This window comes from Stegodyphus dumicola, chromosome 3 (genome assembly GCF_044657685.1).
Source record: "Stegodyphus dumicola isolate Sdum_Otavi_A_Nest chromosome 3, ASM4465768v1".
Lineage (NCBI taxonomy): Eukaryota > Metazoa > Arthropoda > Arachnida > Araneae > Eresidae > Stegodyphus > Stegodyphus dumicola.
This window is the reverse complement of record NC_140770.1, coordinates 275510168-275537294: the sequence shown is the minus strand read 5'-3', so window position 1 is coordinate 275537294 and position 27127 is coordinate 275510168. Positions and strand designations below refer to the sequence as shown.

At 33.1% G+C, this 27127-nt stretch overlaps 1 protein-coding gene across 2 annotated transcripts in view; it reads left to right on the top strand.

Moving 5' to 3' along the window:
• LOC118183070 (leukotriene A-4 hydrolase) overlaps positions 1-27127 on the top strand; it is a 72449-nt gene that overhangs the window by 24512 nt on the left and 20810 nt on the right. For both annotated transcript variants that reach the window (XR_015040461.1, XM_035352497.2), the window contains exons 7-12: positions 10640-10712; positions 11493-11633; positions 16492-16586; positions 22337-22448; positions 23783-23927; positions 25223-25326. Coding sequence is in view for 1 of the 2 variants with exons in the window: in XM_035352497.2 (XP_035208388.1) it covers positions 10640-10712; positions 11493-11633; positions 16492-16586; positions 22337-22448; positions 23783-23927; positions 25223-25326 (670 nt within the window). In the remaining variant the exon portion in view is untranslated. The remainder of the gene's footprint in view (positions 1-10639; positions 10713-11492; positions 11634-16491; positions 16587-22336; positions 22449-23782; positions 23928-25222; positions 25327-27127) is intronic.

Genomic DNA, 27127 nt, shown 5'->3' with positions numbered 1-27127 from the left:
GTTTTAGTTCCATTTACATCATCAGAATTATGTAAGAGCCAGATAACATAATTAATCTCTAAAAGATGCAGTGCAGAGAGATTACTATTTTTAGAATAGAGAAGAAAAATTAATTTATGCTGCTAATTTAATCTTTTACATATTCTTTATTTTTCTTACACGCATATATATATATATACATCCTTATGCTATAATTTTCTTTTTAATTTATACTCAAAAGATATATTATATCTCAAGCAATGCAAATAATCTTTTTCAATATATCCATTTAAACTTTATATTTATTCGAATATCCTAAATTATTAAATAAAATAACTTGTTATTAACTAAATGCATTAACATTTCTTAATAACAAGATCATCATTTTTAAATCAATCTTAGTTATAGAATTCTTTAACATTTTGTATAACATAATGAACATTCTTAAATATTTTTAATGTAATAGGGAGAAGGGGGATGCAGAGCAAACAAAACTTTATCTTGTTTTAAGATTGTTGTCATTAAAAATAACAAGAAGCACTTGCAGTTTAGTATGGCCAATATTCAGCAGTCATTTAACTGTCTTATCACTGGGAACATTGCCCAAGGAGCACCACCGGTACCGGTATGAATAAATTACACCCAGCAGAAAGGAGAAGCTTCACCCCAGTTTTGAGGAACAGCTGAAGGATGAATCTGAGGGTCTTCTACATCTCTTACCCTGCCACCAAACCTCTCAGCTTGCCCACATGTTCCACAGACACTCTATCAGGGTCAATGTTCCTTCTTACCTTCTTCGGGAACATACAAGGACCTGACTCGGAACAGAGAGCTTACTAAAGCTATGTTCACTAATTGTGGTAAGTAGACAGGATACAGACGAAGGGTATACAAAACCCTTTATTTTTCTCTATATACAATAACTTCCGTACTTCGGAATACACCGACCCGCTACTTGGGGTCGTAAAAGTATAAAAATAAAACTAAACTCTAATTTAACTTTAGAATAATAAACGTGGAAGATTGGCCTTATATTAACAGGAAGGCGTATGTAGTACAGATAACTGAGAACACTACAATAGATTTAAAAGTTATCAAGAGGATTAAAACCTCTGGCCTGGAAGGCAAACAGCAACTGCGTAACTTCTAAGGTAAGCGGCCTGCTTTGACTCAACTGCTTCCTCTCTCTCGCTTGTCAAAAGGCCACAACTTAAATACTTGGCGTTCGCCAGACAACTTTGCATAAAAACCTTAACGCTTATAATTCTGGCCGGAAGTAGAAAATAAGAAGTGATAGTAAAGATTCAAAATAAAAATAAACGTTAGTAAAACTTAAGATCCTTACATACTTCCCGCCAGAGTTAATTAGTTTGAAACTGAGGTCTAAAACGACCTTGTTGAAAACTTTTAGCTGTAGAATCTAACGCGAGGCCAATCTTTTACAAATATTTTTTCGCTAGAAACTAGAAATTTAAAAGAAAGAAATTTGTTTTTACACAAGCAGCTCCCAGGATACACAAATTTTTTTTTTTCATCTGTACTGCATCTAAACAGGAGCTTTTATTCAATTCTGGTTCCTTCCAAAGATCTGGAAGGAAAACTAGTTTAATGAAATGTTACACAATGAAATGGCAAGTAACATATACAATTATACTTCTCTTAACATTCTTATTTCATTCATGACTATTTTAATTATCTCTCCCCGTGCTCTCTGACATGTGTTGTAAAAGAACACCAAACACGAATGTGTTTCTGTCTACGTGTTCCACACTTCCTCCTACAATCAAAACACTAACGTGTTAAAATTCAACATAACAAGACCTCTTAACACACCCTAATTTCAACTCTAAACCCTGAGGTACTATTCTGAAAGTGTCTAACTCTAAAGTGTAGCGTCAGAGAGCCTAACTACATCATTCAACCTTTAACACATATTCGCCATGCTTTAGTCTTTTTACAGTCACACGAATAAAAAAAATTTTAACATTACTTTCACTTTTACCATATCACAGTATTTCTTAACATTTAAAATAACAGTTCACATTATATATAAGAACATATCAACATGCCGTTAATTTTACACATTTGAAAACATACATTAGTAATACATTGTTAACTTCTATTCTTTTCAAAGCAAGTGCCAATTCTTTCTACATTGAAATACTACATTTCAAAAAGTCTTTCAGACTAAAACTTCTTTCTTGCTAGAATGTTTTAAATAAAATTTATACAATAACTTTTTTCAATATTTAAGTCTTTACACAACGCTATTATACATCAACTTTAGTTTTACGCATGAGTAATTGAAAAACATAATACCAAAATCGGTAACAACTGATTTCTCGCCCTTTTGGCGATAAAGGTAGACCTCGCATGAGGTAAAACTTCTTGAAATCTGCCACTTGCAGTAAGAATGAAAGATTAACTTAAGTTTGCAAAGTAACATAAAATTTTACTTATCTTTGTGATATTCGGACATCCTTTTCTGGGCCCAGTCTTTAAAGGTATTGCAGATAGTAGTTTGATTTATCCTCCTTCTTGTACGGGCTCGCCCTTCAGTGCCTTCCTCTGGAAGCTTCCTTTTTTCACCAGTTCGGTCACCCTTGAATACCTTCTTTTTCTCCTCTGCTTGTGGTCTTGGCCATTTGATGGCAGCTGGTCTTGGCGGAACCGGGAAACTTCTGTCGTGTTCCTGCTTGGACCTTGTTGTTGGCCGTTCAAATTTTCCTTGTAACTTTTCCTCCGCCGCTGATGGCCCTTCCGCAGTTCGGCTACATTTACTGCAGAGAGCCCTGTCGGATGAGTCGATCTTCCGTTTTAGAGCCGGGTTATAGTTGCCATCATTTCTCCTGGTTCTCTTCACATACGTCGTCCTTCTCCCTTCTTCATTCTGGGGGTGTTCGTGAACTCTCTTTTCTGGACGGTGGAACGGCTTCTTTTTCTTGCTACCTTCAATTTTTCCGCGGGGCAATTTTCTTTTCACTTGCTCCTGCCTCTTATTGGCTTGCCCTTGTACTTGTCGTTTTTCCACCTCTGGAGCTTGTGCCTGCGGTGTCTGCCGTGCCGGATCCTGGAAAAGATTTGAAAATATTTGCATTTTATTACGATCGAAGTAGGGCTTGATTTGATCAATGTTTGCGGAACAGGTTTCACCATTTCTGGCTTTTAACACTGCTACAGCGTGAGTTATTTTTTCTATAACATATGGTCCTTCAAATCATGGAAAAAATTTGGCAGTTTTATCTTCTGGTGCTGAAGAAAGTGAATGCTTAATTTTTAAAACTTCATCCCCTACTTTATAAGTTACTCCCTGTCGTTTCAAATCATAATAGAGCTTCTATTTTCTTTGTGCTACTTCCATATTCTTTTTTGCTTCTTTTATTAGTTTTTCTATATCACCCATTTTAAATTCTGGGGCTCTTTGTTGCACATAAAATAATTTATCTAACGGTGTTATAATCTTTCTGCCTAGAAATAACTCAGCAGGAGTTTTGCCCGTTGTATCATGTTTTGCGGTCCTAAGGGAGAAAGCAAATTCATTGACATAGTTATCCCAGCTTTTATGAAAATTTTTAACATAACTACGGATAATTTTCACTATATTTCTATTGACCCGTTCCGCTATATTTGATTGCGGCCGACACGGGACCATTTTTAAATGACGTATGCCCAGTTTTTGTCACATGTCTTCAAATATATTACTTACAAATTGAGGACCATTATCCGATATAACTTTTAGGGGTGCCCCGTATTTTAAAATATATTTATTTAAAATAGAATCAGTAACTAATTTCGCGGAGGCTCGTTTTAAGGGAACAATTTCGGTCCATTTACTAAAATGATCAACCATAACAAGGAGATAGCGACTTTTATTTAACTGACTTTTTGGGAAAGGGCCCAATAAATCGATGCCAATTATTTCATTTGGAAATTCGGATTTAATACTATTTAGAAACCTGGCCGGGCGGAAATTAATATAATTAACTGCTTGACATGTTGGGCAGGACTGGACATACGCCCTTGTTAACTTTTGCAGTTCAGGAAAGTAGACTGCCTCGCGTACGCGTTGGATAGTTTTTCGAATACCAGCATGAGAAGCTAAAGGGCTGTCATGGAGCTCTTGCAGGATATTTAATGTAAGACTAGCTGGGATAACAGGTCGAAATTTGTTGTTGGAATTCGTAGTTTTTGTATAGAATAATAGACCATCTATTAGTTCGTAATGGGCCGCCCTATTTCTTATCGCCACAATATCTTGGTGGCTAAAATTTTCAGGATCCTTCAAATACTCATAAATGCTTCCAAACTCAGGATCCTTACCCAGTTCGGTTATTACAGTTTCTCGGGAATTTATTGTACATGCTGTAAGCATTGCCACCTTTACGGTATTTCCTTGTTCGTCTATTTTAATTCTTGATAGGGCATCTGCTACGATATTTTCCTTTCCAGGGGTATGCTTGATTACCAGATTATATTCTTGCAGCTTGAGTGCCGATCTTATTAACCTGGGGGATAAATTTTTCCCTGAGTACAATCTAGTTACCGCCGCATGATCAGAGTACACTGTTATCGGCGCCTTTCCAAAATAGACTCGGAACTTTTGCACTGCTAACAGAACTGCAAGTGCCTCTCTCTCGGTCGCGGAATAGTTTCTTTGTGTTTGATTTAAAGTTCGGCTAAAAAATGCCACGGGCTGCTGATTTTGCGAAAGTACCGCTCCTACCGCATAATCTGAAGCATCCGCTGAAATTTCTAAATTCTCATCCTTTTCAGGAAATTTCAACACAGGGGCTTGCGTTAATGTTCGTTTTAATTTTTCGAAAGCACTATTGGCTTCGGCCGTCCACGAGAATCTTGCCTTTTTCCTTTTTAATTTTAACAATGGTTCAGCAATAGCTGCAAAATTTTTTATAAAGTACCTATAATATGAACAAAGTCATAGAAAAGAAGAGAGCTTCTTTGCCGTGTTTGGAGTCGGATACTTTTGTACAGCGATTATTTTTTATTCATCTGTCTCGATCCCTTTTTGAGATATTTTGTAACCTAAATATTTTAATTCAGGGGCTGCAAATTTGCACTTTTCGACATTAACTTTTAGACCGGCCTCATTTAATAAAGAAAACACATGTCTTAAACCCTGTACATGTTGGTCGAGATTATCACTAGTAATAATGATATCGTCTAAATAGATAAATGTGGACTTTCCAAGAATAGGTCTTAACACAATGTCCATGCATCGCTGAAATGTTGCCGGGGCCCCTGAAAGGCCAAACGGCATACGCAAAAATGCATAAGTGCCAGACTTGGTTATAAAAGCAGTCTTAGGCACGTCCTCAGGCCTCACCCCTATTTGAAAATAACCAGTCGTTAAGTCTAAAGTCGTCATAAATTTGGTTGATTTTATGTTCCTTAGAATTTCGTCTATAATCGGTAACGGATATACCGGATATTTAGTTATGGAGTTTAATTTACGGTAATCAATAGCGAATCTCCATCTTTTTGGATGCGTCAAAGGATAGTCATTATTTTTCTTACATAAAACCACCGGGCTAGCATAGCTACTTGAGATGGGCGTTATGATCTTTTTATGTAGCATATCGGTAATATGCCATTCTATAATTTTTTCCTTATTCTTATCATACCGGTATGGTTTTTGACGAACTGGCATTGCATCTCCGGTGTCAATACTATGGTTAGTAACCTGGAATATCACTAAATAACGAAGCAAATTCACTTACCACTTGTCGGATTCTTCCTTGCTCGTCATTAGGGAGGTGGTCAAATTTTAACATCGGCGGTTCAGTGTTTTCTGTACGAACTGGTTTCATTGTCAGCTTAAGGGACGCTTCATTAAAATCCAGCGTAGCTTGTGCTTCTGAAAGAAAATCTATTCCTAAAATTAAATGTGCTTGCAGATTCTTTACTATAAAAAACATCACCTTTACTTGTTCGTCCTTGATACGAATATACAAAGGTACTTTACCTACGCACTTACATTTTTCTCCTCTCGCCGCTAACACTGTCGTATTATCCGCATTATATATGCGGTATTTGCGAAAATACTTCCTAAAAAACTCTTCTGCCACACAGGAACACTGCGCGCCGGTATCCAGGAGTGCGGTGGCTGGGATATTTTTCACCAAGACTTCAATCTTCGGAAGAGTCAAATTTTTCACCATTACTGTATTTAACTTGTAGGAAGAGGGGTTTTCGTGGCCTTCGGATTTCCGCACCCTCTCGTAAGCAGAAATCCGTTTTAGTTTAAATTATTTTTCCTTTCCGTGCTTTCCTTCTTTTTCCACTGGCCTTGAGACTTTTTTCCTGGGTTGCTATTGAACTGTCGACGTTCAACGGCTGTTTTTGAATGCTCGGGTTTCCTTGCCCACTGATTCGCTTTTTCTCCGTAGCCATGTGCTTGAGTTTGCTGTAGTCTTGGCGTACCAAATTGGTTTCGCTGTTGATACTGGCGTCTTCTTTCGACGTCCGCCGTCCTTCTACTTTCAAACTGGATTGCTAGCTCAAATAACTTTTCCAGTGTAGTCGGATTTCTTAATTCAATAAAGTCTTGCACTTGGGGCAGTAACCTCGGCAAAATCACTTGAATTATTTCAGGATCTGGACGGTTTCCATACAAGAGCTTGAAAACGTAAATTTTTCTTAAAATAAAGCTCGAGAGGTTTTCGATTCTTTGTTGATATATACTGAAAAGTTCCGTTTCTAATTTCGCACGATCCTTTACAACAGGGAAGGCTTTTAGTAGGGCAGTCTTGAAATTTTCGTAAGTATAGGTGGGACTTCCTGCTTGACCCAAGAGACTTCTGCCTATACATTTGAACCAGTTAAGCGCTTGGCCCCTCAAAGCGCTGGTAGCTAAGGTAACTTTTTGAAACTCGTGCACAGGGTAGAGCATGAAGTGGTCATCCAATTTTTCCAAAAAACTGGTTACCGATGAGTTTCCATTAAATGATGCTTCTGGTTTCATTGAAGCGCGCATGGTCTGGACGATGTAACCAAATCCTTCCAGGGCGGCAGCTGGCATTTCTGGATTCTGAGCCGTTTCTGCAGGCAGCACAAGTTCTTCTTGAAACTCGGCCATGGTTATTCTTCTTCGTTGGGCGCCACTATCAAGTTCAATGTTCCTTCTTACCTTCTTCGGGAACATACAAGGACCTGACTCGGAACAGAGAGCTTACTAAAGCTATGTTCACTAATTGTGGTAAGTAGACAGGATACAGACGAAGGGTATACAAAACCCTTTATTTTTCTCTATATACAATAACTTCCGTACTTCGGAATACACCGACCCGCTACTTGGGGTCTAACGTAAAAGTATAAAAATAAAACTAAACTCTAATTTAACTTTAGAATAATAAACGTGGAAGATTGGCCTTATATTAACAGGTATGTAGTACAGATAACTGAGAACACTACAATAGATTTAAAAGTTATCAAGAGGATTAAAACCTCTGGCCTGGAAGGCAAACAGCAACTGCGTAACTTCTAAGGTAAGCGGCCTGCTTTGACTCAACTGCTTCCTCTCTCTCGCTTGGCAATAGGCCACAACTTAAATACTTGGCGTTCGCCAGACAACTTTGCATAAAATCCTTAACGCTTATAATTCTGGCCGGAAGTAGAAAATAAGAAGTGATAGTAAAGATTCAAAATAAAAATAAACGTTAGTAAAACTTAAGATCCTTACAACTCTACACTTACAAACATGTAAGTCTTCTATAGGGTTTAAACCTGGGCAAGATGATACAGCAACCAGCATCGCTAAATGTGAATTGAACACTTAGCAGCAGCTAACTCGGCAGGGTGGCTGGTTTAAGGTGAAGCATCTCTAAATCAAAAGTTATATTTTTTCCAGAGGGAAATGTTTTGTTTCCCTCTGGAAATATATAGGTATATGTTTTGTTCTCTTTTAATATTCCAGTAATAAATGCAGTTGCCTTATATATTTGGTTTACCGGAAAGGTCTGTTCTTTTCTCTGACAACGATTCTCGACGCATAAGCACATGTTTATTTGGTGCATGTTTGGCTGTATTTTTATTGCGTAATGTATACATAATTATAGTAATGATACAATACAATATATTTTTAGACATAGGATGATCGGCATAATTTTGTGTCGTTAGTATCATGCCGTGTAATCATGAAAATGTGTAATATGCAGTGCCATTTTTTGAATGTCTGTACATTGTGTATGGTAATTCTGCATACAACTAGACTGTCGGCTTTTCCTGGGATAAGGAATCCTAAGCATGAAATGATTTTGTAGTAGATTTTATTTTGTAATCTTGGTGGCCAAGAGCATCCTGTAGTTGCATGTTGGTAAAGTCTGGTGAGGAAGCTGTTAATTCCAGGTAGCTTATGCCCTTGGAGTCTAGAATCCTGCACCAGGTTAGTCCTAAGAGAATGAAAATAATTAATTAATCAGTATTAAATTGAAATACTGATGTACTGTTCAATTTGCATAAACAATGACTTTTATCTTACAAGGAACAATTACATGTGAAGATGTACTAATCTGATTCCACTTCACAGAAAGACACTGGCACTTCCAAAATGATCTCTCTCAATATTAATAAGGTTGAAATGTGTCCTTTGCATTTGTTTCAGGTGTAAAGTGTTTAAAATCAGAATTCAAATTCATCAGTAAATTGTACATTGCCTTATGCATGTATTGTAATATCTATGCAATTAGCTTTGCATCATGTTAGGTTAGACTGCATATGTTGTAGACTAAAGAATAGCCTGCATGCAAACCTTCTGATTAACTAACCGACTTTGCATAATGTTCCAATTATGACTTCTGTACGTCATATTTATTTAGTAACAAATCACTTATTACAAAAAGGAATAGTAAATTTATTGAGATGACTAGCACTCACAAGTTTTTCATGCTGAAAACTTATAAAATTGATTGAATGTGACACATAACTCTATGTCATGCTTTTTAATCATGAAAATGTTTAATGTGCTGTGCCTATATGTGATGTAGAGCAGTTCTGTGTACTACTAAAAGATAGTTTGCTAATTAGATGGCAAGAGAAGCCATCAAACTAACAAATTTTTAAATAGTATCCAGAACACTGCACTAATTTCCATTAATCATCCTGAAAACCATATAAAATTGGTGTTACTTTTATGTTTCTGTTGTAGAGTATTAGGTATTTTTGATAGTGATAGTGATTTCTGCTGCAAAACCTTGAAGATTATATGCGCCGAATACAGGTGTGATATTTCAATATAGAGATGAACTACAGGTACACATATTAAAAGAAATAAATTTAAAACAAGTTCACTGATAAAATCAACAGATAAAATAAAGTGATGGAGGCTGACATGTATAGTAAAATCCAAATGATTCAACTGTTAAAATAGGTAAAATTCAGGAATGACAGTAGACATTAAAAGTATTTCAAAATGAATGATAAAATCCAGTATCTCTTAGATAAAGGTGTGGTGTATTTAATTATGGCAAAGCACACTAGGGCTATCTGCCTAAGGAGAGGGATGCCTTCGTGGAGGGCTTTCTAAGGAAAACTGGCTCGTATACACGTTACTCATGGGAAAAAACACCCATCCAGCCAGCCCGTTCGCGGGATTCGAACTTCGGACCGAACTACCAGTGTTCAGCGACTTTACCGCTCGGCTGCTGGTGGGCCCTTAGATAAAGGAATATATTAGTATTAAAATCTTGCCTGATGAGATGTTGAAGAGTTACCTCAGAACTATTAAAATATTTCTCACGAAGTTTACTAAAATAAATTTGTATTAAAATACCTTTTATCCCTACATGTCCCAGAACCAGCAGTAAAGAATGTCATATCCACGGTTCAAGTTTAATTTTGACTTCAGAACTTTAACGACAACAGGATTTTGGGTGTCGCAAAATGTTTCTAAAGCTTTCAGGTATTTTTGAAGCAGGAGACATAAAAAATGGGAAATGCTCTCGCCAGGACTCGAACCTTTCGAATACACGTCAAGTTTGCTTCCAATTACAGCATGAGAGCATGTGGAAAGGAGGGAGAAAATACCTTATATACTCCCCTTTTTAAAGGGCAACTGGGGATTAGAGGACCTAATCTCCAAGTCCTGGTGGTGATGAATTGTCGTTCACCACCTTTTTTAAGTTTGGCTACTATTTGTATAGTCATCAGTTTTTTTTTTTTTTTTTTTTTTTTAAAGCAGGAGACTTGAAGAATGTGCTGTGCCCTTGTCGGGACTTGAACCTCAGATCTCTTGAATGCACTTCGAGTATGCTTCCCGTACTATGAAGGCATGTGGAAAATACAAAGAAAATAACTTATACACATGTGCAAACTAGTGATTCTCTTAACTTGTAACAACATTTAACTTATTAGTGGTAGTGTGTCTGGGTTATTTATAAAATGTTTAATTGCTGGTCTTAAGAACTTAAAGTCTAACTATACCATGGTTACAGTGGCAATTGAATGGACTGGCTACATGAGGTATTCATGATTTTCCTCATGTGTAATGTAAATGTTGGTTAGTTTCCCTTAGAAAGTTCTGCATGAAGGCATTTATTCAGGTATATTTATATCCTATTTCTTTATCAGGATGAAATAATCCATTTTAATGTCTTAATAACATTTTTTGTTTAAAAATCCTTTTCTGTTATTGATATCATTACAGAGAAATTGGACCACGCTCACATGTATGGGCAGAAAAGGAATATATTGAGCAGGCTGCTGAAGAGTTCTCAGAGGTAAAGATTTTGCTGTTACAAAGAATGTTTGAATGTAGAATTGTGCATAAGCCAATGGAGCATTTTAAAAATGTACAATAAGTAAACTATGAAACCTATATAATTTTTTTATTTTGAAATAGAGGTTAAGTCTTGTCTTCCAAAAACAATGTGTCAATACTTACTGGTACAGCAGAGATCTGTCCTTTATTGGGAGGACTTACTTAGACAAACTGAAAAAAATGGCTGGTGCTTCCTTTCGATGAAAACAGTGCTGACTGTCTTTTTCAGCCAACTTTTGTCCAGTTCACTATCACAGAAACTGTTATCAAGACCATCTGAAGGCTAAACTCAGTCAAAATTTGCCATAAAGAACAAAGACCGATTGCTAGATGTTCTCAATCAAAATTTTCCTCTAAGGTTGATAGTGTGCTTGTATAGGATACAGGAAGAGGAGATGATGTGTTAATGTAACTACCCCCAGTGTCTTCAGATTAAATTCCTTATTGAGATTCCCCTTGAATACTATCATTCACTCCTCTTTAATCTCCAAGAGTTTAACCATAAGTCTCATGTTATGGCTCTCGGGTGGATCATGATATTCTGGATGGATTATTGCATAATGTCTACCATATGAGCAAAGATCATCACTTAAAGTATTTGTGTTGTCACTAATCCAGTGTAATAAAATTTGGTATCAGTTGTATAGTTCATTAATATGAATTTTTAAAATGTTTTGAGAGACTATAAGTAGCCTTTTACTATATAAACTATATCTGTGTGACAGTGCTGCTTTTTCAGACTGAGAAACTTATCTCAACTGCTGAGGAGCTTTTAGGTGAATATGTTTGGGAGGTGTATGACTTATTAGTACTTCCACCATCTTTTCCATTTGGTGGAATGGAAAATCCTTGCTTAACATTTGTTACCCCAACATTGTTGGTAAGTTAACATCGTTTTTTTTTTTATTTTATTTTATTTTATTTTATTTTTTTATTTATTTATTTTTTTTTTTATTTTTATTCTATTATTATTATTATGCAGTTTGTTGTTTCAAAACATATGGTTGCATAGATGAAATGTTGAAATACTTGCAAGAAAAAAAACTGTTGAGATATGAACTTCTATTGTATTTTATTTATAAGTTATTTTCAATCAGCTAGTATTAAAAATATGTACACAAACAGACTGAACATGTTTAAGATATTTTTGAAGAAATTATCCGTGTTTTATTTTCATACTAAGAGAGTATTTTATCACTAAAAGTTATAAAATGATTTTGCTTTTGTTTAAATAGAAATTTCAAGAAAGAATATTTAAAATCAATTTTAGAAAGTAACAAAATTTTTAATCTAGAACTTGTGATAACAAAGCTAAAAATGTAATAAAAACAAACTTATTTTTGAATGTTTTTGCTGCTGTTTCAAGTTTAAATTAAATATAACTGTGGTAATGTAAAATTTGTAATAGGGAAAAATACATTTTTAATCAATAAATTTCAAATGCTACTAATAATAAAAACTGCCAAATGTTTTAGTGTATTGGCCCATGATCAACCCAAATTACCTGTCATTAGACAAATTAATTTTAATACTTGATGTATGCAATAAAAGTGTAGTAATAAGAAAAGGAAAACTTATGGTTTAATATATTTGATCTCTTGGTAAAAAATCTTTACAGAGGGAAAAGCATAAATAAATTAAGAGCATAAATTATGATAAGATGATAGACATTTTACAGGTATTAAATTATAATCTGCTGCTTATTTGCAATTGTAAAAAATGTGTAATCAAACAAAATATAATGTAATAAAAGTCTGTCAAGAAATGTTTTATTAATACTGTTCAAACATATTTTATTTTAAAGGAGTTATGCAATTTATCATCTTTATTGTAATGGCATTGCAATTAAAAAAAGACACCATAAGTCCCAGCTGTCTGTCCCCTTATCTTAGTTGACAGAGTTTTGTCCAATGAGTGGACCACTCGGTGACAGGAATATGGGATAATTTGTTAGTGTAAAATTTGAGCTACACAGCAAATAAAAAAATATAAATATTTAAGTTTTTATAAAATCAGCTTTTATTTAAAATTATTAAAAGAATTAATGAACTAAGTTGAAAATAATTTATCATATACTTTAGTGGGGATAAGAGATTGAATAATTCTCTTTACAAAATTCCTCTACAATTTTTATGTCATGAAAAATAAAAGCATGGAGTGCCCTTGATACAGGGGTGTAGCTAGAGGGGGGCAAGACAGGCATCTGTCCCCTGGCACAGAATCCAAGGGATGCCAAACTGATGTTACGACATTTTATTAAATGTTTTCCATCCTTGGCAAGCAGTAGGGGGTGCGAAATCTTCAGTTGTCCCCGGGCGCTGAAAACCCTAGCTACGACTCTGCCTTGATAAATATGTAAAGTTAATGCATTATACATTTGACAATGCAATTCAGTTATTAGATTTTGTTGTTTAGGAATCCATGCTTTTATTATTCATAGTATAAAATTTTAGATGAGTTTTATATAAAAATTATTCTTTAATCTTTTGTTCCCATTGAACTATATGATAAGTTATCTTTGTACTTTTAATTCATTAATTATTTTGTGAATTTAAAATAAAAGAGTACTTTATTTTTAGTCGTAATGATGCACTATGAATCAAATTATTCAAATGAATTTTTTTTTTTTTTTTTTTTCCCCCAAATTCTGTTATTTCAAATGGTTGAAAATTTCCATCAAATGTGCCAAAAATCGGAAATTATGTTAAAATCCCATATAAATTTCATTTAAAACTTATGGTTTAAAACTTATGGTTCATTTAAACTTATGGTTGTCTCTCTGTTCTATGGTACAAACAGTAGGATTTTGCCCCAAGTCATAAATTGTTAAATCCCATTTAGATTTCATTTAAAAGATTTTTTCCCTGCTTCATCCAATAGTGCAAAAGTAAAACTCTGAGATTTTTCAGTTTGCTCATTTAATGAAGATATGTAGCAAACATTGTTTCAAAATTAAATTTTAAAATATCTTATTTTGAAAAAATTGCTTCATTATTTTGTATTGTCATCTACTAACAGTGTGTGCCAAATTTGAACATAATAGCTTATTAGGAATTAGTTCAAAAATTCATGACAGCCTTTTAACCCTAACAACAATGAACTAAATAAAATACAAAACTCTATCTCAGCTTAAAAAATTCCTGTCTGAGAGCGCAAATTGCGTATAATCATGCAGGAATCATATGGCAGCGTGCTATTAATCTACCTTAATAGGTTTAGCAAGATAGTGTGATTGCTATCAGTACAATTCACTGTGATGCTGATATTATGATACTATACTTTTTGTCAGTCTCAGCTGGAATTTTATCCAGCTATTACTGGCACCTCAAATAACCCTGGCTAGGAGAGGGTCACATACAATACATCATAGAAAAACTTTAATTTGTAAGTGCAGGATAAGGGTGAGGAGATGGCCCAGGCCAGTGTGAGATGAAATTAAATTTCACTAAGCGGAAGAGTTTTGAAAAAGATGTTTTGAATATTAGGCCGGGTTTCTAAACTAATGAGTGGCATAAGGTCTTAAATTTATGTCTATTTGTAGAAGTTCATACTTAAAATTGTCCGAGTAAATTAAGAGCATAAATTATGATAAGATGATAGACATTTTACAGGTATTCATTGGACACTTACTGCTTTATTATAGAAGTTACTATTACATTTGTTTATGAAGGTAGCCAGAGTTTGAATTTTGAGACCTGTGAAGTTATTCATTACGAACAAACCAAGGCGCTCCTGTGATCTTATGCAGATAATTGTTCTGGAAAGCTTGGAGTTTGTTTATGTCAGTGTTGGAGGCTGTGCTCCAGGCAGGGGAGATTTATGTGATGATAGGTCTTAGAATGGAGGTTTAAATATGTTTTTTTGCGCGTTAAATAAAGTGGGGACCTTGCATTAGGCAGATGTTTGGTTGACACTTGTCACTCACATGCTTAATCGAGGGTTAAATGATGCATTTAATTCCTATTGTCTCATATCCTGTCTCCTATCCATAACTTTCCTGTTGTCTTAATCCTTCCTTTACTTGCGCATACAGAAAATTCCAAAAGACATTCCAGGGAAGCCATAAATTGGCAAGTCCTGTATTGGCTAGAACTTCCAGCAACCTAATAGCACAAAGATATTTTTTTTACCAAAAATCAAGTCAAAGAATTTTGTCTTCCTTTATTTTATGCTAAGTAATTTTTTTCTTACATTTGAAAATAAACTGGATGTTTTTATAATACTTACTATAGCATACTTGTAAAAATTCTCTTGATATTCTGTACTAACAACAATAATTTACAGCTTCTTTTGCAGTGGTGTAACTAGAACTTATGTTGCCTGGAGCGGTACCTGAATTTTCCAACCCTCTTGATATACAAGTAAACAACTGCAAAAAATTTCAAAATGACATGTAGGGGAAATAAATTAAAACACTATAAAAATAAACTCTAAAAGTCCAACATTTTAAAATTGTATTATTACTTCACATGTTTATTTGTTCGCAAAACTGCTCATGACATTATAGATGTCTGTTTGATTCCTCTTGCTGTTATGCTAATAGTAGAGAGAGATTTCTTAAATGCAAAATATACATTTGTAGTTCTTAAATACTTCTTAAATTATTTTTATTTAGAAATTGCTTCTCACTACAAGCAACACTTACCACAATTGATAGGAAATTTTGATATAGTAGAAATTTGGAATTTTGTTCTGGAGATTATATTTTAGTGTAAATTGCAAAAATTCAAGAAAACTGCCCTTCCATTTGTTGAATTCTTTACAATAAGGGAAATAAAACTCTGAAATACTTTCTCCTAATGAGGAATTTTCTTTGTCAGTGTCACTGCTATCAAAATTAATGTTCATAATTTGCATTCAAATTTTATAGAATAAAAAGGGTGTAGCAAAAATACGTAGCTGTTGAAATCATGTGGAGATTTCTTTGAATGCTTTATCTTTTTTCATCTCAATTTAATTCTGCATGGCAATTTAGAATCTAATTATTATCCACCTGACTGACTTCTATATCTAAAGCTTCATACAGAATATGCCACCCCTAAAAATGTGCTACTCAGGGTGAGCTGCCCCCTTCTAGCTAGTGTCATTAGGTTATTTTGAAGCAGGAGACATGAAAAATATACAATGCCCTCATCAGCACTCAAACCTGGACCTCTTAAATGTGTGCAGAGTGTGCTACCATTACACCACAAAGGTATGCTTGGAAGTAGGGGGAAATTTACCTTATATATTCCCCCTTTTAAAGTCCGACTGGGGATTAAAGAACCCAATCACCAAATCCTGGTAGTTGCAATGAATTATTGTCCACCACTTTATAGTTGGGCACCACTTATAGAATCATTAGGTTATTTTGAAGCAGAAGATGTGAAAAATGTGCACTGACCTTGCCGAAACTCGAACTCTTGAATATGTGCCAATTGTGTAGCGTTACACCATGAAGGCATTCTAACAGGAGGGAGAAAATACTTTATAGTACAGTGGGAAAATATTGTTCTAAATTTAATTTTAAAATTTTTTAATTTTCAGGATTAAAATGTTGCATTTTTAAAGGGTGGAGAAAAAATATGCGTAATTCATGTTGCAGGAAACTTGATAATATCAATTTTGCATTAAAACTGTTTTTTTTTTTTTTTTTTTTTTTTTTTTTTTCAGTGATGCCTAAATAAAAAGTTTGATATTTTAAGTTTTTCAGATTTTTCATATTACTTTTAAAATTTATTTGTATTTTCTCTTTTAAGGCTGGTGATAAATCATTAGTTGATGTTATTGCTCATGAAATTTCACACAGCTGGACTGGCAATCTTGTAACAAATAAGAATTTTGAACACTTCTGGTGAGGATATTTTTATAAAATTTACTTACATTTAAGTGTTAAAAACTAATCCTTAATTATGCACATCTGTAGTTTTGTATATTTCATTTGCATAGTCTAGCAAGTTCATGGACTAATTCTCTTAACCTATCAGCACTGATAAAGTGGCAAGAGACACAGTCAGATAGATTCTTTGTCTTCAGTTCAAATTTTGTTTTATTGAGATGAATATAAATTAAGTTATATTTTTTTTAATAAAACCTCTCTATTGTGTATGATCAAGATGAAGAGTAATGTTTATTCGAGCAATGAAAGAATATGAATTTTCTTGCCAAACTTGGGAAGAAGGGAGCTGAAATTCATAAAATATTGAAGCAGTTGCATTGCACATTCCATAATTCAGTGGTCAGCGTTATTCCAGTCAACCTTCTTAAGAAAAGCAAGAAGACATACTGATGATGTAAAGAGCAGAATACCCTTCAGCTGCCTAAATTAATGAAAATATCACTTCTATATTGTCTTTTGTGGTACATGATTAATAATTTCCTGTTAGAATGATTGGTAAAGAGTTAAATTTAGGAAAAGAAAATTGTTTGCACAGTCAGTCGAGAAATTGGGAATCAGAAAACTGTGTGCAAAGATTATACCAAACTGTACGATTGCTGGACAAAATCTGATTAGGAAGTAGTCTTTGCATTCTATGGTCAAACCTGTGGCTTTCTTGGCAGACTAATTATGACTGATAAGTCATGGGCTTATGAATATAATCTGATAGTGAAGTCTCAGAGCAGAGAAAGGTAGATGAAAAAAATAATTGTGAATAAAAAGTCTAAGTGGATCTAAAGGCTCGGTCATATATTTTTTCTGACGTTTGCGCTGTTATGCACATCCCAAAAGCACAGTCTATAAATATAGCTTACTCTGTGAATACTCTGAGACACCTTTGGAATACTGTATGACATTTTCAACCTTAAACATTGGAAGAAAGCGAATCTTAGACATTATATGAATTCATAATTTACTTACTGTCCTCAAACAGCTTCACTATTTTGCCAATCTGGCCTGGTGATTTTTTTATTTTTTTCAAAATCAAAATAGTATTTCAGAGGCGCCATTTGCAAAATGTGAAAAACACCAGGAGCAAAGTGTTGAAGGGCCTATTAGAAATATATCTGCAGCAGAGCTTCTAATGATGAAAACTATGCATCAAAAGTATATAAATTACAGAGGAGGCTGTTTTAAATGTTGTCATGTTGATATAGCTAAATGAAGTCAAATAAAGATGTAAACAAAGTTCTTTTGTGCTTCATCCATAAGCTTTCTGAATAGGCTATGTATAATATGCATGAAAATGATGATTTTCTTTCAAATTTCATCTGAAGTTTTCTTATTTTTGAAATATAGTGTAAAAAACATTATAAAATTTATGAAAATAACACTTTATGTTGAGAATTTGCTTTTATATCCATATATATACATACAGTAGTTCACATTTGTTTTTGGACACTCGAGTTTTTCAGTTTTATTTGCAAATATCAGTTAATATTAGCAAAATGTCTGTATTATTTTTTCACATATACTATTTATCATCTGTTTTAAAACTCACTTGTTTTGATGAACCAAACCATTTTTGGTTTAAAAAAAAAATATATTTAAAAATAAACTGTGTATATTTAAGGTATCCGACTATGTTCGGAGCACTTTTTTTCAAAAAAGCAGTATAAGTATACTATAAACAAATTTTCTCATTTGTTATCTACTGAGATTAATTATGCAGTATCAAAATGTAATACAGTCAAAAGTCTTTAATCCGGTATGATCTATAATCCGGACCTCAAAGCTACAAACTTTCTGTGCATGCGCATAATACCTTTACGCATGTGCATATGCGTCTACGCATGCGCATAATACGTTTATGCATGCGCGTTTAATATATAACGGACGGTATAAGCTAAGCTAAAATTATCTAATTATCTATTTCAGTTAATGTTGCAGATTGCGTTATACCTTAATCTTCTAATTGGATCCGGCTTATTAGTTTTTGCAGACTTGTTAGAGCAATTTTATAAAAGTAAGCTTGAACTTTCGATTATGTCAAAAAGAATTTCCGATTCTAGAGCTACCAAAGGATCTACAGAGCGAAAGCATGTTTCGATGTCTATCAAACAAAAAGTGGAATTGCCGCAAAAAAGTGGATAAAGGCATAGCCTTTGATTCTCTAATCATTCCGAAATATGTTTATCAATTTGACGATGCTCTGCGGGGAAGGGGGACAACGCGGCGCACAATGAACTGGAAGTTGATCTGTCAGCACTATCCTTATCTTCAGGGCAGATGTTTTTATTTTATTCGGCTTATAATTCCTTACTAAATGTAGTATTTCATCTTGATGTACTCTGTCTTTGATATGATTTAAATTAAATTCCTCGTCGTTATAAATATCACGAATACACATCAAATAGTTTTCTGGTTGCAATTTTCTAATTTCGACTATGCGTAACGTATGCTTTACGCATGCACGCATTGAAAGAAATGTTTAATAAAGTAAACAAATAAATATTAAGCTTTTATTCTGTAAATTTTGATATCCTTTAGATCATAATTGCTCTTTATTTCATAAATTACGGTTTCATATTTTTAATTTTATAATTTCTGCATTTCATTTTACCAGATTTAAACTGATGATCTATAATCCGGAAAAACCGATAATTCGGAATTGCTGAAGTCCCGACGAGTCTGGATTAAAGACTTTTGACTGTATATTCTATTATTATCCTGCAAAAGATATTAAATTTACGTGAAATTTTAAGCAATTTTTAAAACAATTTGAAACATTCTATACAAAAAAATATTAAAGTTATATTAAAAAAAGTCATAGAATAATAAATTACATGCTTTTACCTAGGGAATGACATAGGGTTTTAAAAATATCTTAAATAGTAAAAAAAATTTCAAAATTCTGAAATTTTTTTACGACATTTTCGATAAATTCACAATGTTATTATTTAAATAACAAGCCATAATTTCAAAAATATTCAACATATAAATATTCTGGTATGTCATTCCCTAGATAATTATATATAGATTAAGCATACAACATTTCATAAAAATAAAGTAATAATAATTTGATTTATCTTGCACCAAGTGAGCCGGTTTTTAGAAAAAATAGATTTGGAGAAAAATACATTTAAAGTTTAAAATGCTTTATTTTTAATATTAAATCTTTACCCAGATACCTAAACCTCACTATATCTATAGGTTATATCTTCCTTTTGTTCCATTTTATCTGTTTTTCTGTTTATATTCAGCCTATTTGTTTTTTGTGGCAATTTTTACTCTGGGTAGTGAGTGACATTTTGATTTACTCATTTGCTCCATGTCGAGCTTACTAAATCTTTCGACTGCATATTCACCATGTTGCATACCTATATAATTTAAAATACCTAGTAAGCCTAAAAGCCCTCTGTTAAAGTGTATAACAACTATATATGCCTCCAATTTAAGAGTTTGTAATTCCACAATGGCAACCATCGGTATAAATTTCCAAAAAATTGTCATTAAAATTTTGTTTGCATTTTGTGTCTTCCTTTTTTATAAGCATTTTTAAAAGAACTGCTGCTCACATAGTTTTATATACATTCTGAAGAATATTAATTACATTCTTTGGGCCAGTCCTTTGAATTTGTTTGTATACACTATTCTAACTGATACAGGTAACTGATATTTGCAAAAAATGTCTGGTACATCTGGGCACTGACCATGTATAGGTAGATTTGCACTAGAGAAAGTGTGAAAAAAATGGAGCAATTACAGCACTTTCCATTCATTGTTCCTGATTCTAACTCCATTTTGAAATTTGTCAATAAAGACATCATTAGTGAGTGAAATTTACCCCTCCATCAAGATACTTTTGTTTTCCCTTAAATTTTCTAACTCTGGAACGGGGCTTCTGGATATGACTTACGCGTTCATATTTGGTGACACTACTTAAATATAAATATCTTTGACATGACAAATCACTTTCAAAAACATCTCCTGCCGATAAGAAGCATTTTAATTTTAGTTCGCTCGATGGGAATTGCTTTATTAATATCTATTTCCTTCTCTATTCTTCTATATTCCTCTATTTCCTTCGCAACACGTTTCTTACACGTTTTCGTTTACAAACACGGCTTCAATTTTTTATCACCCTTTATTATATTTTTAACTCGAATGTTAATAAAAATAATCAAAGACTAAGATAAATCTAACTGCAGTATGCAATGTGTCGAATCAAGTCAAACTCGTATGCTAGCGAGGACATAACGCTTTCAACGGGTAATTAATAAAAATATTGCATTTTATTGGAAATAATTTCATTTTCCTGCACAGATTGCAGATAAGATTCTATTAATTCCCTCTCTTTAAAAGTCTTTACATTACATTTACAAGATAAATTATTTATGTCCATTTCTAGCTCTTTTCAACTCTTTGAATGCACACTTTCGGTGATTTAAATGACCATTTCCGGTTTTTGCGTCTTTATGAAATCCTTAATATCTCAGTTTCTAATTAACATAGAAATAAAACAGACCAATTTTGGAAAGCTAAATAAACAATCTATCCAATGAACGAATAAAAGAAAATTGCCATTTTTTGGCAAAATTGGCCTTTTCAACATGTTCGGATACCTTAATAAAAATATGAATATAATGGAACAGTCAATATTTCATTGTATTCTATAGCTAAAACTACAGTTCTCCTGTGCTAACTAATTTTTTTCTTGTAAGAATGTTCCATTCCTAAGTAACATTTGTTTGTGAAGTTTTCAAGGAAGTGTCATGTTATTTTATTCCTTTTTCCAATTCTTCTCATACATTTTCTATTGGATCTGGAGAATATGTAGAAGTTTTGATAATTTCAGTATAGTCATGCAATAACCACAAGCATTGTTTAGGATCATTATCATGAAAGAACTTGAATGTATTTTGCATTACAAATTTCCTTGCAGATGCTTTCAGGTTTTCATTAAGAATATTTATGTTTTCATACTGATCCATGTTCGAAATCAATGAAATAACCCCAGATCATTATGCTTTTAACTCCGTGCATAACATTTGGCAAAAGATTTTTTAAATTCAGTTCTTAGTTCATATTTAGCCACATAACACAAATTTATTACATTTTAACTTTTCTGCAAGGATAACATTGTTCCAATATAAAAAATTGTTGCATACTATAGATTTTCTGAATGCCTGGCATATTTTCCTTTTTTTCTTGTTGATGAAAATTTCACTTGCTGATCGCCCATTGTAGGGTACCAAGCTTCAGGGTTAGGTTTTAATGCAAGCCATTCTTCTAAATTAAGATAACCTGAAAAAGAACTAAGAAAGAAGAAACATAACATAAAACAATTCCAAATAAAATAGATTACAGATTAAAGTTGATTATGGATCTTTGTGCATAGCAGCTCCATAGTCCTTGCACAGTTAGTTATGGTTTTGTTTGATACACTGGCAACAAAAACTGCAGTGCAGCCACAGTGGCAGCAAAGTCCAAGTTCAAAAATTAATGCTAGGCCAAAAAGTGAGCAGTGCCTCTTCAACCGGTCCTACCTTAAAACGAGGGAAGAAATTTCTGTATTTTTGTTTTTTTTACAGCATAATTAATTATATTTCATTTTTCAGTCATTGAAAAAGAGTTTTTAAGTTCAATTATATCAAACAGTAAAATTAAATAAAGTTTAGACGTTGAAGTGTCTTTCACTGTTTGCATTATTTATATCATTTCAGGTTAAATGAAGGCTTTACTGTTTTTGTTGAGAGAAAAATTTTAGGGCGATTGCATGGTGAAGATTTTCGAAAATTCCACGCTCTTGGTGGATGGAAAGAACTCAAATATACAGTGAGTATATTATTTATGTAATAATATAATCTGTTAAACCTCTTTGTGTGCAGTGTAGCTCTCTATTAATGCTCTCTATTAATTTTTATTTACTGTGGCAAAATGATTAGTGAGTATATTATTTATGTAATAATATAATCTGTTAAACCTCTTTGTGTGCAGTGTAGCTCTCTATTAATTTTCATTTACTGTGGCAAAATGATTAGTGAAGGAGGGGACAAAATTTAAGGATTTTTTTAGCTATACTTTTTTTTTGGGGGGGGCATCCCTTCTGGATGTTCACATTAGTAGTTTCTCGTGTAATTTTTGTTCTGCTAATAGTTATGGCTTTAAAACAGAATTTCTGTGATTTAAATGATATTGGATCTAGATGTTAATGTATTTCAATGAGCAGCATTGATACTGTAAATGATAATATAGGTGTAGATTCAGAAAGTATTATTGAAATTAGAGAGAATTATAATATTAGTACTTCCATGTTTCTTAAAACATAAAACCCTTCTAATATTTTAGAATAAATTTTAAGAAATAAAAATGTAGCTGAATAGTTATTTATTTTGCAATAATTCTGAAAAAATAATAATATGGCAATTGTCTATTTAGTTTACTTAGTATTATAAAGTGTAATTATCCTATATAATATGATAATAAAGCATCTTTCTCTCATTTTGCTATTTTATGTATCAAAATACCTATTTGTAAGACCTTACTAAACTTGTAACAAAAATATAGGAAAAAAATGGGGGAAAGATATCTAATTTTTGAATGAATAAGGTATACTAAGTAGGGAAAAAAGTGCTGAGAAAGATAGTGAACTTGCAAATTCTAATTTCAGAAATAATACAAGCACATGGGCAGTTATTATTCCATCAAAACCAGTAAAATGTAAAGCACATATAATTTTTAGGTACATGTCTGAAATAAATTCCCTAAGTAAATTCTCTATTATTTCCCAGTATGTTTTAATGTCACAGTTGTGTTGCGCTAAGCTGCCAAAAAGCTCCTGTAGTAACCTTTTATAGTTTGTGATGATTATTTACATTACAAAAATTATTTAATTACTCCTCTGCATACAATATGTGCAGTAACTTTGAAAAAGGGTAGGTTACTGACATACAGAAGAAAGCCCAAATAATTGGCTGATATGGCAATGTAATGCACACTAAGTAAAAGGTCTTACTTAAACTAGAAGTTGTGAATTTATAGTCATAAAATTATAAAGCATCTAAAAAATTTTTTCTCTATCAAAATCATTGACTCTGTGTTAAGTAACATTTTTTGGGGGAAAGAGTAAAAATTGGCAATTTTTTTATGTGTTTTTTTCCTCTGTATAGATTGACACGCTAGGTGAAGATGATCCTTTGACAAACTTAGTTCCTGATTTAAAGGGAGTAGGTCCTGATGATGCTTTCAGTTCAGTGCCATATGAAAAAGGACACACACTTTTGTATCACCTTGAAGAACTGCTTGGTGGAGCAGGTATTTCATTTCTGCTAAACTAACTGCCTGATAAATTACTTTTTGAAATTCTGATTTGCATTATCTGTGTAATTTTTAAAATTAGTTTTCATTCTTTTATTTATTTATTTTAATCTTTATGGTATTGGATCTAGATTTTAAATAAGCAACAGCTAAATATATTTATTTTGGTACTTTTCATTTAATGGTGTACTACTTAGCACCATACATAAACATTTGAATGAAATCTAACTGCTTTGTTAGAATATATAAAATTTCATGGAAAAAAATATATAACCTGGGATAACCTGAATATATCAAAATATGCATATAATATTTAATGTGTGCAATGCTGAATTTATGCATTGTGTTTTTTTTTTTTTTTTTTTTTTTTTTTTTTTTTTTTTTTTTTTTTTTTAATGCACACGGGCTACAGTGTTGGGGGTGTAAAGGGCATAAGTGGTTAAAGCTGAGCTCCGTTGCCAAGGCAACTAGTCTGTGCAATGTCACAAAATCTGGTTTAGGGCTCATGGCATAGGGTTCAAAGTTTTCAACTTTACGCCGAGTTTGGGATAAGCATCGACCAATCAGAGCTAAGCTAAAATGAAGCGGCATTCTACAGAAGATTTTGCTGTCACAAAACAAGTAGAGTGAACGTGAGAAATCAATCGAGCAGAATAGCGCGGGAAAGTTGTAGACACATCCACGCATGCACAAATTTAGCTTCTCTCATTGGCCACGGCTTACACGCAAGTGTGAACAGAATTCCCGTATTTTATGTCCTTATGACTATGCCTTTATGCTGCCGTCTGAACACAGCCTAACAGATAATTGCATAAATTTGCTAATGCATACATCAGACATTCCAGAGCTATTCATTAAGCAATATAAGCAGTCTACCGCATTTGACTGTTGGCTCCTCATTAACAGGAAAGCATTCTGCTTCATCCTAGAGTTAAATTTTATAGATGTCTAGGGCTATAGAACTGCATGGTGAAATGCCAATTTTAGATCAAATCATTTGTACATAATTTTTATATTTCATAATTTACATACAGAGTTCATTATACTGGAATGCTATGTTGTGTAAAGTATATTAAACATGTTGGAGAACTCAACATTGCAACTTAGACATGTTTAAATAATATATGATTTGAAATCACATCTTTATTATACTGATTAATTCATGTAAAAGATGTTGTTCACATTTTGAATTCTTAAGATTCAGACATTCATTATCATATACATATAGATATATTAAGTCTGGTTAATTATGATTATTCAGATTCTAAATTTTAACATGATTTTCATTTCAGAAGTGTTTGAAAAATTTTTAAGAGATTATATTGAAGAGTACAAATACCAGTCTGTAGATACTGATATCTGGAAAAGTTATTTGTATAAATATTTCCCTGAAAAGGTACATCATAGACTTTTTTATATATCTTTTAGCATTAAAACTTTTTTTGGAAGGAAATCTCAAGCTCAATGTTTATATTATTCATTCATTTATTTAGTTTGTGTATTCATTTATACCTGAATATTTGTGCACTGAATAAACCACTGGAAATTCACTTGTTCTTTCATTGATAAAGTCCAAAAATAATTAAATTAATTAAAAGATATATGTTTCTTGCTGTTTAGTTTTCTTTTAGATAATTAGTTAGAATGGAATAAATTTACTGCATAGATTAAACAGGCTTTATTCTAAAATATAAGTTATTTATATGAAAATGCAACATAACATTAAATTAGTATAATTCAATGTGGTCCCCCTTAGTGTCTAGGCACAATTCCTCTATACTCTGGAGCACCTTATGTAAAGTTATTGGTGTAATTTCAGCTGCTGCAGTCATAATTCACTGTTTTAATTGTTCAGTGCTCCCACTCTTTACTCGGTGCAATTTGAACTTGACAAAACGCCATACAAAAGAGTCTAGGAGATGAGTTGGATGATTGTTTAGCCCAAAGCCGTTTAGATCCATGACCAATCCACCTATCAGGAAATGTTTCATTAAGATAATTATGCACAATAATGGCAAAAAGGGGAGGTTCCCGATCCTACTGGTAGACAACAGTGTCAATAATGCCATTTGATACTAGCTGTAGCTCAAGATATTGCTGCAACATAACAAGATAAATTTCTCCAGTGATGGTCCTTTCTGCAAACACGAAAGGTCCACAGAGCTTAGTTATTTCAATCTATAGCTTAACTTTAGGTGTGTCTTCCTGAGATTCGTATAACACGTTTGATTGTTCATCAACCCTCATTTGACAAATATGCCTATTAACATGGCCATTGAAATGGAATGTGGCTTCATTGCTAAAAAGAATCTCCATTAAGTTCCACAGCTTTCAACAAATAATAACACATGGCTTGCCGAGCTGCATAGTCATCAGCTTCACGCTTGTGCACAGTTTGAATGTGGTAGGCATTCTTCTTTAAGTGACAGCGTAGAGTTTCCCAAACAGTACCAAATTCCCAGCCGAGTCTTCGTGTAGATGCCTGGGGGCTACGTATAATCATTTCTTGTATGCTTTGCTCAATTTGTTGCATTATAGAAGATCTCTCAGAACAGCCTTCATTTTTTAATGCTACCAGTTTGTTTGAATTTGTTTACCAAGGTTTTAATAGCTGCTCTGGTAGGGGCTTGTTTTCTGGATTTGCGGGCAAAGTCCTCCTGCAACTATGGATACATTAATCCACGTATAGGGGCATAAACAATGGTTTTTCTTTCTTCTGTTGACAGTATTCTTTCAGATCGCCTCCAAAGAAATTAGAATTAGAAAGTATTTCTCAGAAATGTATAGAGACTTAATAAACACCCTGTACATATATATATATAACATATGTATATATATATATACCTGCAATATATATATATATTAACCTGCAATTTATGACCTACGCATTTTTATAAATTGTCCTTTTGACCCTGGGTTTACAGTTCCTGTAATATCATTCTCATTTTTGAGCATTCAATTTTACAACTTTTAAATTGAGTTTGGAAAATTGAGAACCTGCTGTAACCCAATATCCTGTGTATTAGCAAATCTTAGTGTATTTTTTATTTGTTTTTTGGAAAAAACTTATTTCTGTGTTGTTTTTTTGCATAACCAGTGTAATGCATAACAACATTTGCGTAATCAGTGTATTTTTTATTTCACAAAACAAAACACGTAACTTTTGTTCAGCTAAAATTAACACTAATACATTATTT